Genomic DNA, 14,361 nt, shown 5'->3' on the forward strand with positions numbered 1-14,361 from the left:
TTTAACAAGTATTCCAGATTGAAAGTATTTTAGATAACACCATTTGAAAAGTAGCCAATAGTGAATGTTCAGGGCAGGCACCTGATCCACAAATTGGATTAGAACTGATCTCTATGCCCCCAACTGTTGCTTTTTTGGCATCTGCAAGATCGGCTTGGATAGATTCACTGCAGCTATTTCATCACTGGACCATCTCCAGAATTGATGGGAGAATTCACACAAAGTTGTGGGCAGAGCAGAACGAAGACAATGAGCAGGCTCAGGCTCAGGCTCGGAACCATTTCCAACAAATGGAACAGGAACACTGAACAAAACAAGACAATATTGGGAAGTAGACAGCACACTATTTGAAATACAGGTGCAGCGTCGAGAATCCGGAGTTCCGGAATGTTCCAGAATCCGGACTCTGGACCGATCGGTGGCAGGGTCGTCTGGAATCCATAAAATGTTCCGGAATCCAGACCCAACAACCCTGCCGATGTCAGGGCTCCGCTGCTGTCCGACCTCGGGCCTCGCCGCTGCTCGCCTCGTCAGACGCCCTCCTTGGTGGGGCCCGCCCGAACACCTCGGTGGAGCCGGCCTACCCAACAACCTCCTCGGCAGGGGCCAGCCCGATGACAACCTGCTTGGTGGAGTGGGCCCGCCCAACGACAACCTTGGCGTGGCCGGACGGCCCGAACAGCTCTTCAGCAGGAATCCTCCCCCCCTCCGCTCCGACATTCCGATATCCGGAAATACCCGAACCCGGGCTCGGGTGTTTCCAGATTCGTGATGACAGAAAACAAATCAACAGTCCGGTAAAGCCCCGAATCCGGAACGGCCTCGGTCCCGAGGGTTCCGGATTTTAGACGCTGCACCTGCATTAGATTTTCATTCATTTGGAGCAGATTGCAATGTAAATGACAAATTAATGATGGTCACGTATTATCCTATATATACCACTGGCAATTTTGCCAAGGAGGGCCAGCTCCTTTTACAAAAGGTGGACCTATCTCTTTAGGATCCAAACAAGGGATTAATGCAGCGTTGCTGATTTGCAGTCCAAATTTGAATTGCATTACATACGCACAAGTTTATGTTGTGGCTACGATTCAATTTCTTTTCCTTATATGTACTTGGTTAATATAATTTTTCAAAATTCAAATGGCCATTAAACAGGAGATGAAAACCTCTAGTTGTTCCAAAGTCCACTCATACGGAGTAAAAACTGATAATATATTTGGTAACGCTAGTCTATTTGTATACTGCAAATATCGATTATGTCTTAAAGGATACGATTTTATTTAAATGTTTGCTTAGTACATTAGTGAACTCTAAAAACAGTGATCAGGTTACCATTCTCCACTCATGACAAAGAACAGTATTCTCCACGACTGTCAAATCCATTCCATCTCAACCACAACTGGGCTCACTGGCCCTTTGATTTCTAAAAGAACCAGCCTGCTCCTGCAAAACATGCATTTTTTTTTTCCTGCTCCACAATTTATCCAGAAGTGGAAATGTTCAGCATGGTTAAGAAATCATGTCATTTTTATCAAGTTTCACCATGTGATACAATGATGGCATCAAAGCAATGAGTAGCACCCTGTGCAACTTAGTCAATCTAAGAGACGGCTGTTGGACCAGACTTGCCATTAATTATATCAGACATTAGAAATTCAATGAGAGAGGAACTCATTAACATCCATAGGAAACTGAGTTCTCAGATGAACACTGATGTGAAATTGTAACATGGAACATGGAACATGTGACCTTTCAAAGTTAAGGGCCTTACACAATGTTGTATAATATTTTCTCCTTGGAGCTGGGTTGACATGTCAAATTCAAGTCTCAAAGTTTGAAACAAGTTCTTTAAACCAGCATGCCGAAGGGACTGTCACAAAAGCAAAACTATCTTACGTCAATTAATTTCTTTTCTCTCCCTTATGAACCGATGATCACTGTGAAAAAGATCACATGATTATCTATGTCAGGAGCAAGGAAACTGGCTGGAAATAAGAATATCTTCCCTCACCCGCCTCAAAGCATGCAGTCAGGCTTACTCTGAGCATGAATTTACTGGTCAGCAAAATATCTTCCTGGTTTTATGCATAAATGCTCAAGATTAACCATACAAAATTTATTATAGAACAAGGTTGATCTTCAATAAGATAAAGGAAAGTTCTTCAAAATTTAGTTTCATCTAAAAAAAAGACAATGGGAACCAGGTAGAAGATATACTTATTTGCTTCTTTAAAAAGGTTCTCTCAACTGGGAAGAGGAGATTAGAAAACAGATTACAAATTCAAAATGGGAGAAAAAGACAAGAAACGTAACAGAATTAAAAGTATTTCAGATCTATAGGTTATTACTGTTACTAAAGCTGCTCCTGGCATCAGAACAGCCTTATTAATGTAATACCTGTAGTGTTTATTTCAGCATAAAGGAGTGAGAGCTGAAAATCCGTTCAACCCAGGGAGAAATTCACAGTCAGGGACTTGTGGATAGTCTATGGGTAAATGACAAGTCTATTTTTTGTTTCACAATTTACAAAGAGGACTTGTAAGGATTGATGGAAGAGTCAAGCAGTAAAATTCCATTAAATCCCTAACTAATCCCTAACTCTGTGAAACAGGTATCACTAGTTTAAAAAAAAACAAAATTGGTTTCTAAAATATTTCAGTTGTTAAACAGGTTACCACCTACTTCCACCTCTAATATCGTCCAACTCCACCCCTACCTCAGTTCATCTGCTGCTGAAGCCCTCCTTTGTTGCCTCTAAACCAGACTATTCCAATGCTCTCCTGGTCGACCTCCCATTTTCCACCCTCTATAAACTTGAGCTCATCCAAAACTCTGCTGCTCATATCCTAACTCGCCCTTATCCAGAACCTTCGGGACCTGGTCTGTTCTGGATAAGGGATTTTTCTGGACGAGGGATGGTCACGTTTAAATTGGATGGTACAGGTACTGAGCAAGGGGATATCGGGCTTGGGGCTGGGCGTGCAGCAGCGAGATTGGGGGGGGGGGGGGGGGGGGCCGGATCCCTATATGGCTTCGCCCCATCCCATCTCAGTAACCTCCTCCAGCCCTACAACCCTCAGAGATGCCTTTGCTCCTCCAATTCTGGCTTTATGCACATCCCAGACTTTAATTGTTCCACCATTGCCAGCTGCCTAGGCCAAGCTCTGGAATTCCCTCCCTAAATCTCTCTACTGCTTTCTCTCATCTTTTAAGACGCTACTTAAAACCTACTTCTTGGAACCAAGTTTTTGGTCATCTGCCCTAATATCTCCTTATGTGGCTTGGTGTCTGACAACGCTCCTGTGAAGAACTTTGGGACGTTTTAATATGTTAAAGGCGCTATATAAATGTAAGTTATTGTTTGAGACTTGATACAGAAGTCAACATCCTTTTCACATAGCAATCAGAAACAGTGATCCCAACAAATATTTTCTAACTAGTTCAGCAGCACTGAACTCAACTGCAATGACGATGACTGTTGAGATTAGTTAAATCAGTGTGAGTAGGTAATCAAACCTAGGACCTTCTGGTCTGCATGGCTTATTAAACAAGCAAGCAGTGTCTTCATGAGACCATTAAGGGAAACTGCTTTTCAAATTGTTTTATAGCACTTCCACCAACAGTTGAGAGGATGAATCCTATGCCACTGTCAGTTCCACTATTTAGCCACCACTGGATGCGTCAGAGGAATCTGGGTTGATTCATCCTTCAATTATAGAATCAAAAAATGGTTACAGCACGGAAGACGGTTATTTGGCCCATCGAGCCCGTGCCGACTCTAAGCTAGTCCCACTCCCCTGCCCTTTCCCCCATGGCCCTGCAATTTTTTTCTTTCAGATGCTTATCCAACTCCCTTTTGAAAGCTAAGATTGAGTCGATCCATTCTTGTGCGGAAACACTTGGTTTACACTCCGATGTTTCCCTGTTGACCTAAATGAGGTCAGGAATTCATTCAGTGGAGAATTGCCGAATATAAAACTACATCATCACTTTACCTCTTCAGGTTCTTTGACAGTTTCTACAACTTGCTCCTGTCTATCTGAGGCTGCTGCTTCTTCATATTCTTCATTGCCCTGAGCTTGGAGCTGTCCTGGCATATCCTGGTTTGTGGCATACAACTGTGTATATTCTTCATCCTGATAACAAAGACAAATTTACCCTTCCAGGAGATCGGTATCATTCAACAGGTTACAAAATGCATATCATTTTCCTTTCTATTTCAGACAGCGAAGATTAGGCAATGCTCATCACCACTGTGAAGCAATCTTATGTCCACGCAATTGGTTATAATTAGCATTTTTTTACATTATATAGAGACAGTAGTAGATATACGAGTTTGTTACAAATCTGTAACTGATCTGCTTATTAAATAAAACAAAAGCAATTTATAGGTTGGAAAATGGATTATTTTTACCAGTGCTCTTTTTAAGTTGCAGCATGTGCGGCTGTGCAGTAATCGGGAAGGTACTGCACAGGCCACTCACAAGCTGTTCGCATTTAAGATACCATGCCACACAACAAATTTAAAGGTACTGAACACAAAAGAAAAGTAGAGGGACCATTACATTTACTGATTTTCACATCATGTGTTATTTACTTCATTACACAGTCTTCCATTTAGTACTATTGGGCCCAAATTTGCCCAGGAGTTGCTCTGGTTTTTTTTGGAGCAACTTGATTTTTCTGGAGTATCTTAAAAATCTCCAGTGTAAGTGAGTTAGTTAGGATTTTTTTTCGTTTCTTTTTTTTCCCAAAAGGGGGCGTTACCAGCTGTTTTGGCCATTTAAGCCAGTTTGGACAGCTAATAGTTGCTCCAAACTAACTTAGGCCAACATATGTGGCCACTTGTGGCCGCACAGAAAACCCTTGCAGAGTTAAGAAATCAGTGCAGGTTAGTACATTCTAAAGCACCAAGACTTACAAAGCACTAAACAAAGCACAAAAAGCATTCAATAACAAATGAAAAAATAGAAGGAAACGGAGAAGACCTGCACCTAAAGCACCAAGACTTACAAAGTTTTAAGGAAAGATTAAAAGAAAATAAAGGAACTCTGCAAACACACAATCACAGTAGTTTAAACAACACAAGCAGCTACTTACATGTACAGGGCTTTTTTCATGTCACTCATTACTTTGCACATTTTTACAGGTCTCCTTTGCAATTATTTTTTTACCTGTACAGGGATCTCCCTAAAACAAATTAAGCCGAGCGATGTTTCCATTCTTTGTAAGTAATTGGCTCCAAAGGCTGTATGCCGAGATACTCCCAAAAGATGTGTAAAATAGAAACAACTTCCCCATATTTTTGCCAGAAAAAGTTAGCACAGCAGGTTTCCATTTGTTCAATAGCTCGCAGGCCGGTGCGGGAGGCTATTCGGCCAGAGATAGGGGCGGCGAACATCGGGACATCTCTTTGGCCAGGGATAGGGGCGGCGAGCATCGGGTCCCGCTCAGAGCCTGCAGGATGCGCTGGGAGGGAGAGGAGCTACTGCGCATGTGCGCAGACTCCACTGCGCATGCGGACAGCTGCCGGCATTGTTTTCGGCGCAGGGCTGTAGCTCCACCCCCCACTCCACTATATACGCCACGCCAGGACCCAGGACACAGCACACAGCAGAGCGGCCAGAATCATGAGTACGTTTTTTGGCGCCGATTTGAGCGCACAAAGTCGGCGCATCTTGGGTGAGTGCACTGGAAAAAGGGCTTGGGGAAATTTGGGCCCATTGTTCCTATTTCACGGATGTGGTATGTTTCCAATATTCCTTGACAAGTGTTACTGTATAGCTACTTATTAACAATTTATCTTGCTGCGTTATCCTTTTGTCCTCACATGAAGTTTATTTTAACTCGCATAATCTGCTTGTACTTGGGAGGAGGAATTTCTTCTCTCAGAGGGTCGGGAATCTTTGAAATTCTCTACCCCAGAGAGCTGTGGAGGCTGGGCCAGTGAATATATTTAAGGCGGAGATAGATTTTTGAACGATAGGAGAGTCTAGGGCTATATGGGGAGCGGGCAGAAATCTTATTGAATGGCAGAACAGGCTCGAGGGGCCAAATGACCTACACCCGCTCCTATTTCTTATGTTCTTATGTACTAGAACTTGCAAGTATTAAACACACTCCTATGTGTGTTTATGTGTGTATCAATATTCTGTAGCTTATCCCCCAAATTTGAAGCTGTACTTTAGAATGCACCAAATAACGTTTTACTGTTTGGAGACAGTACCGGCAGCAACTTAAGCCAATCATTTCATTGTCTGCTCTGGAACAGAGTTGCAATACAATTTGATTCAAGCATTTCTTGACCATCAATTTGCACCTAATAATAACTATGTACTTAGACTGGAACCCATATTTAGAATACAGCACAGTGCTCAATTCCAAATTTACAAATGTCATGCAATTATTTAAGAAGAAAAGGAGAAAAAACACAGGTAACTACAGACCTGACAGTTTAACATCAATTGTGGGGAAGTTACTAAAATCTATGAAACAGTGTGACTGGGCACTTGGACAAGTATTAGCTGATTAGAATCAGCATGGATTTGGGATGGGTAGGTATTGTCTGACCAAACGAGTTGATTTTTTTTTAAAAAAAGGTCACGATCATGGTGAATAAGAAAGTGTATGGATGTTACCCATATGGACTTCCAGAAAGCCGCTGATATGGTTCCACAAGACATTAGCAAAAATAAAAGCACATGGAATTGAGGGGACCATGTGATATGGGGTTGGTAATTGGTTGGGAGGGAGAAGAAAGAGTAGAGATAAAGGAGATTGGCAGTATGTGACAAATAGTGTAGGGACCTATACTGGGGTCTCAGATTTTCATTAATGACTTGGATGAAGCAAGAGAATCATATAGGGAAATTTCCAGGTGACACTTGACTTAGGAGAGACAGCAATTTGCATGCATGGAATGGGAAGTTACAAAGGGACATAAGCAGACTAAGTGAGCATTATGGAGTTCAATGGGGAAGTGTGAAGATCTGAGGAAACCAAATCAGGATAATGGTAAGAGACGAGTAGCTGTGGAGGGATTTGGTTCTTCATGTAGACAAATCACTAAAATCTACTGCACAGCTACAAAATGTAATCAAAAAGGCTAATAGAATTATACATCATAGAGGGAGGCCATCTGGCCCTGTGCCGGCTCTATGAAAGAGAAGAAGTGATGCTTCCATTGTACAGAGCCGTAGTCAGACCCCATCCGAAGTACTGCGTTCAGTTTGTGCAACCAACCTCAGGAAAGATGCATTCTCCTTGCAGGGTGCACAGCACAGATTCACCAGAATTATACTACGGCTTAAGGGTTAAAGGTTTATATTATGAGGTCTGGTTGCGAAAACTTGCCTTGTATTCTCTTTGAGTTTAGAATGTTGAGGGGTGATCTAATCAAGGTATTAAAAATGATTAAGGAATACAAAGAAACAATTTCCTCTGGTGGGAAAACCCAGAACAAGGTGGCATAATCTTAAAATTAGAGCTAGATCCTTTAGGGGTGAAATCAGGAACAACTTTTCACATAAAAGGATAGTGGAACTCTAAAAGGCTGTGGGTGCTGGGTCAATTGCAATTTCCCAATGAGATCGACAGATTTTTGTTCGGCAAGGATATCAAAGGAGATGGAACAAGGATGGATAAATGCAGTAGAAGTACACATCAACTATGATCCAATGGAGTTGAGGTACAGATCAGCCATGATTTAATTGAACAGCCAAACAGGCAAGGAGGGGCCGAATGGCCGACTCCTCTTCCTCGGTTTCAATGTTCCAAACCCGTGATTTAGCATGGTCCCAACACAAGAAACCAAGCAATGCTTGTACAACACATTATTTGTTCTTCTATAGGAAGTAGAATCTTTATATAATAATTAGCATAGTTGGCATAAATAAATGTTGCTGCTAGGAGAAATGGCAGTGTGTGGTCATCTCCAATTTGAAAAATGAATTACAAACACGTGCAGAAAGTCACCTTTAAATTCCAGTTTTGTGATCATCAACGCAGGAGGCAACAGTGATGAGAAATTCAACATTTTCACTTTTTCCTTCTAATGTCTGCATCACGTCATATCAAGTATGCGTTCAATGCAGGGTAAAGTTCCGTTATCATGGCCCAATAGCACATCTTAATACCAACTTTAGAAATATGCTCCATACGACACCAGACAATTTCCATTTTCTACATCAGCCATTTTTACATCCAAAAGATTCATCAGAGATTATAATGTTAACAGTCTGGAGACTGAAATTCAAATCAGTTTTGACAGGCATCCACACTGACCCCAATAGAGTGAATTTGCCAGCCTTGTCGGAGTCTCAGAAAAGGGTACTTTCCTGCGTTGCTCAGGGGTGCCTCTTGGCAGAAATAGAATTGAGCATCCATGAACGATGAGGGAAAATTGGACTGTTCAGTCATATAACAGGAAGTGTGTATTTGGGTGGGGAGGGGGGGGGGGGAAACTTGTAAATAATGCTGCAATTATGAGTTTTAATGCTTAATTTAAGCATATTATTTTTACCCCAAATTCACTAAAACAGCTATCAAAAGCTCAGTGATACTGGAAAATTTTGAAATAAGTTCCATACATACAGTTTTCTTGTATGTTTTGAAATTACAAAATTCCTTTAAATAATTTAATTTTCTGGTCCGTCAGCTTTAATCATTTTCCCCAAAATAATTTTCCATGTCATAACAGATTCATTAATTAGATCAGCTTCTATTCCCATTCAAAAATACACTTGACTTATGTGGTTTTACCCACTTAATGATGATAAATGCTTCTACACTAGAGATCATCTCAACAGCCAAGAGTTAATCTCTTTATTCAGCTTAAAGCTGCTATGTGTTGAAAGAAAGGATGCAAAGAACATCAATCATTTCTGGAAAATTAACATTCTAAAGAGGTCAGTAATCTATGCACCTTTACAGGGCTCAATCAGATCCCATCCAATCTGCTGATAAAAAACCTTTCACCTTAACTGTGCTCGACAATTGGCAGTGTATCTGCATCAGACAATGCAGGCTTTTTCACAAAGATACAACCCTCAAGGTCATAATGCCAAGCAGTCTCTAAGCCTGTCAGAAGAGTATTGCTACCTCCAAACAAGCTGTCAACATAAACTTTGTCAGACAGGAGATAAAGAAACTGACAGCAAGTGATAATAGGTCTAATTTTCACACCTCCCCTGGGACAGAAATAGTTTTAAAATCAGCCTGGATCCTGGTGATGAAGTGTTATCTGAAATGATACAACAGAAAAGGACTTACTTGAAATTCATCATCAAGAGGGTCATTGATTTCAAGGTCTAACACTTCATCATTGTACATCTCCTCTTCGCCCGGTTCTCCTGGGTAATCCATTTGGTCGTCTCCTAGCTCTGCGTCGTTGCCTTCATACTGCACACCTTCTTCCTCTTCAACATATTCGTCCTGAGCGTAGCCTTCCATTTCTTCTTGTGCTTCATCTACAACTTCCAGGGCTGCATTTTCATCATCTGCATCTTGGTCTGCATAATGGAATATCTCTTCTGTCGATTTATCACCGATACTCTTGGACAATTCTAAGGATGTACCCGTAAAAGATGTGGATGCATTGATGTCGATAGATACACCTTGGTAACTGAAAATAAAATAAATGACTTCATATACTTTAAAATGTAAAATTCTGGCTTTTTAAAATCTGTCCTCAGCATTACATTTAAAAATGGTAAATAGGTGTCAAAAACATTGCATTATTAAATATTAAAACATTATGCACTGTGTTACACATTTCTTTGCTTTTATTCTAAATTGCAATTATGCTTGTGCAATATACAAACAAATTTTATGGAAGAAAACAAATTTTAGATGTATACCAGACAAAAATCACAATATTCTAAGTAAAATGTACCCTTTTATCACTAACATTAATGTAATGTCCATGTTTTATATCTTAGTGATGAACTTAAAGCATCACTACAAGAAACTCAAAGGTTCCAAACTAAAATCCTTGGTACCACATATTAAAGATTTAATTACAACAAACCGTAAATATGAATTAATTCACTTACGATTTCAACCTCTCAATAAATAGACATTTTAAAATTGCATAACAAAAAGATTTGATCTCAACAGGTTTAGTCTATTTAAAAAGTGTTGTCATTAGCAAAATTTTTCTTCTATCTCTTACATTTGACAAAATATTACATCTGCTGCCACTTCGATCCTCCATTTGCTTTCTTATCACATTTTTGTGTTAACTTTTCCCATTATAATGTCCACTCCTATAATGAAAAATGCCTACGTAAACTTGTCACTTCGATTGCACAATCTTGGCACCATAGAACAATTTGTATTTATATAGCGCCTTTCATGTAGTCAACATCCCAAGGCGCTTCACGGGAGTATTATGCGACAAAAATTTGACACTGAGCCGCATAAGTAGAAATTAGTGTAGGTGACCAAAAGCTTGGTCAAAGAAGTATGTTTTAAGGAGTGTCGTGGAGGAAAGAGAGGTAGAGAGGCGGAGAGATTTAGGCAGGGAGTTCCAGAGCTTGGGGCCTAGGCAACAGAAGGCTTGGCCACCAATGGTTGAGCGATTACAATCAGGATGCTCAAGAGGGCAGAATTAGAGGAACGCAGACATCGCGGGGGGGGGGGGGGGGGAGGTGCTGGAGGAGATTACAGAGTTAGAGAGGGGCGATTTCACTCTTTAAGGACCGCTGTTGACAAAAAACATTCAGCGAAGAACGCAAAGCATTTGCTCTACCCAGTTTATTAACCGAATTTGACATTGAGGTCCTAGAATAGGCATTCGGACCCTGTTTAGCATAGTCAAGGTGCTTAGTTTTAGGTGGATGCCCGAGGTACTTGGAAGTCACCGGCTGCCAATTTAGCAGTTGCCACTGGAGTAAAGAGACAGTCAAAATGCTAGCAAAGACCGATAGAAAATGATGGTGTTATTTAATTACTGCGGTTGTAAGTCAATGCTTAGAGATATTTTACAAAGCAAATCCTCCTTCTCTAAAAAAAAATACGAGTGCAATGTTATGTTTAATAATTTTTATTTATTTTGCATGACAACACCAAGCTCAATGCCACCTCCAATTCTAAGCAGGAGAGTTTGGGAAACATGTCCATTAGCAGGACACAGCAAGAGTATCAATTCTCACTAAGGATGCCTCTTTAGTCTGGGATTGCTGTCTGTCAATATAGAAGAATTCCATCAGCATTAAAAGACCTCAACAGTTAAAACACCCCACGCTGTCAATCAGCCGTACTGAAATAGTTGCTGAACGCCATTTTACTGCAAGGGAAGAGAAGTGATTACAAATAGACAAGAAGCACCTAAAAATGAACGTCAAAAATTCAGTCACCAACATTAGCTGTAACCCACCAAATTAGTCATTTAAAATAAGCTTTACTTCCTCTTTTATTAAGACAATCAAAAGGAGCTGATGAGAAAAAGATTGGTCAAGAAATTGTTATGCTGATTTTCCAAGTGAGTTCCAAATGGGTAATTGACAAAACGCCTACCACTGATATTTGCCTTAATATTTTCCTTATCCCCATGCCTCTTTTTATATTACAGATGTTTCTGAAACAAATTAGATTTTGCTAGAAGGGATAGATATTTAGCATTTGCAAAGGTCAGTGAATGTGGAATATAATGAAGCAATAGCTTGACTGCTACCTTCTACATTGTTCTTGGATGTTTTCTCAGTGTCTTACTGACTGTATGTTGAGCACAAAACACTCATATCTACAGAACATCAACATGCATATATCACACATGTTTCTGTTTGTTTTGATGAGCTAATAAATCAAATAAAAGCCAAGATAAATTTAGACGTAAATTCATTTTTTCCGATCCAGTAGCTTCAAGGATTCTCTAACCTCCCAGCACTGGCCAGCTGCTGAGTTTTCAGCTTACAATGCGACGCCTAAACCCTAATATTAGCTACAAGGTGACTCAGAACTCAAGGATAACAAATAAGTACGGATGAGCAATTCCATTCAGCCCTTCAAGCTTACACATCATAGAAGCCAACATCCCTCCCATTACAGCGTCTCAATACCATTTTGAATGATTCCAGTTTTTAACCACCACGATTCTACCTGGAAAACCATACCAAGTATTAAATCACTCTGCGGCAAATGATTCCTGACAACTCAGGGCAGGGCTCAGTGCTGGGACACCAGCTATTTACAATATACATCAATGATTTAGATGAAGGAATTGAGTAATATCTCCAAGTTTGCAGATGACACTAAGCTGGGTGGCAGTGAGAGCTGTGAGGAAGATGCTAAGAGGCTGCAGGGTGACTTGGACAGGTTAGGTGAGTGGGCAAATGCATGGCAGATGCAGTATAATGTGGATAAGTTTGAGGTTATCCACTTTGGGGGAAAAAACACAAAGGCAAAATATTATCTGAATGGCGGCAGATTAGGAAAAGGGGAGGTGCAACGAGACCTGGGTGTCATGGTACATCAGTCATTGAAAGTTGGCATGCAGGTACAGCAGGCGGTGAAGGCGGCAAATGGTATGTTGGCCTTCATAGCTAGGGGATTTGAGTATAGGAGCAGGGAGCTCTTACTGCAGTTGTACATGGCCTTGGTGAGGCCTCACCTGGAATATTGTGTTCAGTTTTGGTCTCCTAATCTGAGGAGGGACGTTCTTGCTATTGAGGGAGTGCAGCGAAAGTTCACCAGACTGATTTCCGGGATGGCAGGACTGACATATGAGGGGAGAGTGGATCGACTGGGCCTGTATTCACTGGAGTTTAGAAGGATGAGAGGGGATCTCATAGAAACATATAAAATTCTGACGGGACTCGACAGGTTAGATGCAGGAAGAATGTTGCCGATGTTGGGAAAGTCCAGAACCAGAGGACACAGTCTAAGGATAAGGGGTAAGCCATTTAGGACCGAGATGAGGAGAAACTTCTTTACTCAGAGAGTTGTTAACCTGTGAAATTCTCTACCACAGAGAGTTGTTGATGCCAGTTCGTTAGATATATTCAAGAGGGAGTTAGATATAGCCCTTACGGCTAAAGGGATCAAGGGGTATGGAGAGAAAGCAGGAAAGGGGTACTGAGGTGAATGATCAGCCATGTTCTTACTGAATGGTGGTGCAGGCTCGAAGGGCCTACTCCTGCACCTATTTTCTATGTTTCTATGGAACCCCTGAACTTACTGTTGCTAGTTTGTACCTATGGCCCCTTATCCTACATTAACCAGCCTTACTGCCTTTCTCCACACTGATTCCAAGGCGTTGGCTGTTTTCCTTCGGTTTCAACGTCCACAAGTAAACACAGTAAATCAAGGTGCCACCCGATTACAGCACGGTACGTCAACATGTCAGCTTCAGACTTGTACTCTACTGATTTGGCAATGTAGCTCAAAATTCTGTTTGCTTTGTCGACTTCTGCTCCGCCGTGACTGGACATGTTAATTATTGAGTTTACTATCGCTTCCAGATCTCTCTCAAGATTTTCCCTGAACCAGTTTGACACCATTCATTGAGATGTCAAAAGATCAAACCATGGTGGAAATTGTAGCTTTTCTGTCAAAGACTACAAATAATTTTGAAAAGAACCCACAGGAAAGTGATCCATATTACAGTATTACAGCCCCCAGTTGAAATAACAGGCAAATTTCCTGCAAAGTATGGAAATAAAGCAATTGTTCAAAACTATTGGAGAACGTAAAATGGTTTCTTAAATTGATGCACAATGTGCACTTAAAATAAAAATTCTGAAGAAAGATTTCAATGCAAGAGATTTAGATCAAAATGAGTGAGTTTACAATTTAGAAATGTCCACTGCACTAGATACATACCAATATAACAAACACAATTAAACATCAAATCCTTGGGCTCAGTCGTAAACAGTCTCCAAATACCCAAGAAGTTTAAGCTTTGCACCCATTGGATTTCAACAAATAGGAAAACCCACTATATTAAAAATGATGGACAAAAACCACAGCCTCAATAAGCCTCAATGTACACTGCCTGCAATCTAGAGAAGATAGTTTTCAACTAGTTAATGCAAAAATAAAATGTGCTGCAGAAACTTCCAGGATTAGTAATAGAACAGAATTTCGATCACCCTGATAACTCCAATGCTAAAAATTGCAAAAAAAATAGCTCAATATTGCACAGCATTCATCACAAATCCAGCACTGTGAATATCGCATGGCATTTACCACAGATCAGGCCCTGAACGATGACCTGAACTTAATGAAAAAAACACTTAGTCTAACACTAACCCAATATATAAATCTGACATGTTCTTGTCCCTAATGCCAGTACCACTGAAACAACTGCACTAACAAAGCTTAGACCACTGTATTATTACACAAAAAGCAGATGCGACT

General features: G+C 40.7%; 1 protein-coding gene across 5 annotated transcripts in view; it reads right to left on the minus strand.

Annotated features, from left to right (window-relative positions):
- Positions 1-14,361, minus strand: part of rbm33a (RNA binding motif protein 33a) — a 203,636-nt gene that overhangs the window by 132,709 nt on the left and 56,566 nt on the right. For 4 of the 5 annotated variants that reach the window (XM_070881644.1, XM_070881643.1, XM_070881641.1 and 1 more), the window contains exons 5-6: positions 9,274-9,625; positions 3,999-4,139 (exon numbers count right to left, since the gene is read on the minus strand). In XM_070881644.1, the coding sequence (XP_070737745.1) occupies positions 3,999-4,139; positions 9,274-9,625 (493 nt within the window). The remainder of the gene's footprint in view (positions 1-3,998; positions 4,140-9,273; positions 9,626-14,361) is intronic. The other variant, XM_070881642.1, reaches the window with a different exon arrangement.

This window comes from Pristiophorus japonicus, chromosome 5 (genome assembly GCF_044704955.1).
Source record: "Pristiophorus japonicus isolate sPriJap1 chromosome 5, sPriJap1.hap1, whole genome shotgun sequence".
In the NCBI taxonomy this organism is placed as follows: domain Eukaryota; kingdom Metazoa; phylum Chordata; class Chondrichthyes; family Pristiophoridae; genus Pristiophorus; species Pristiophorus japonicus.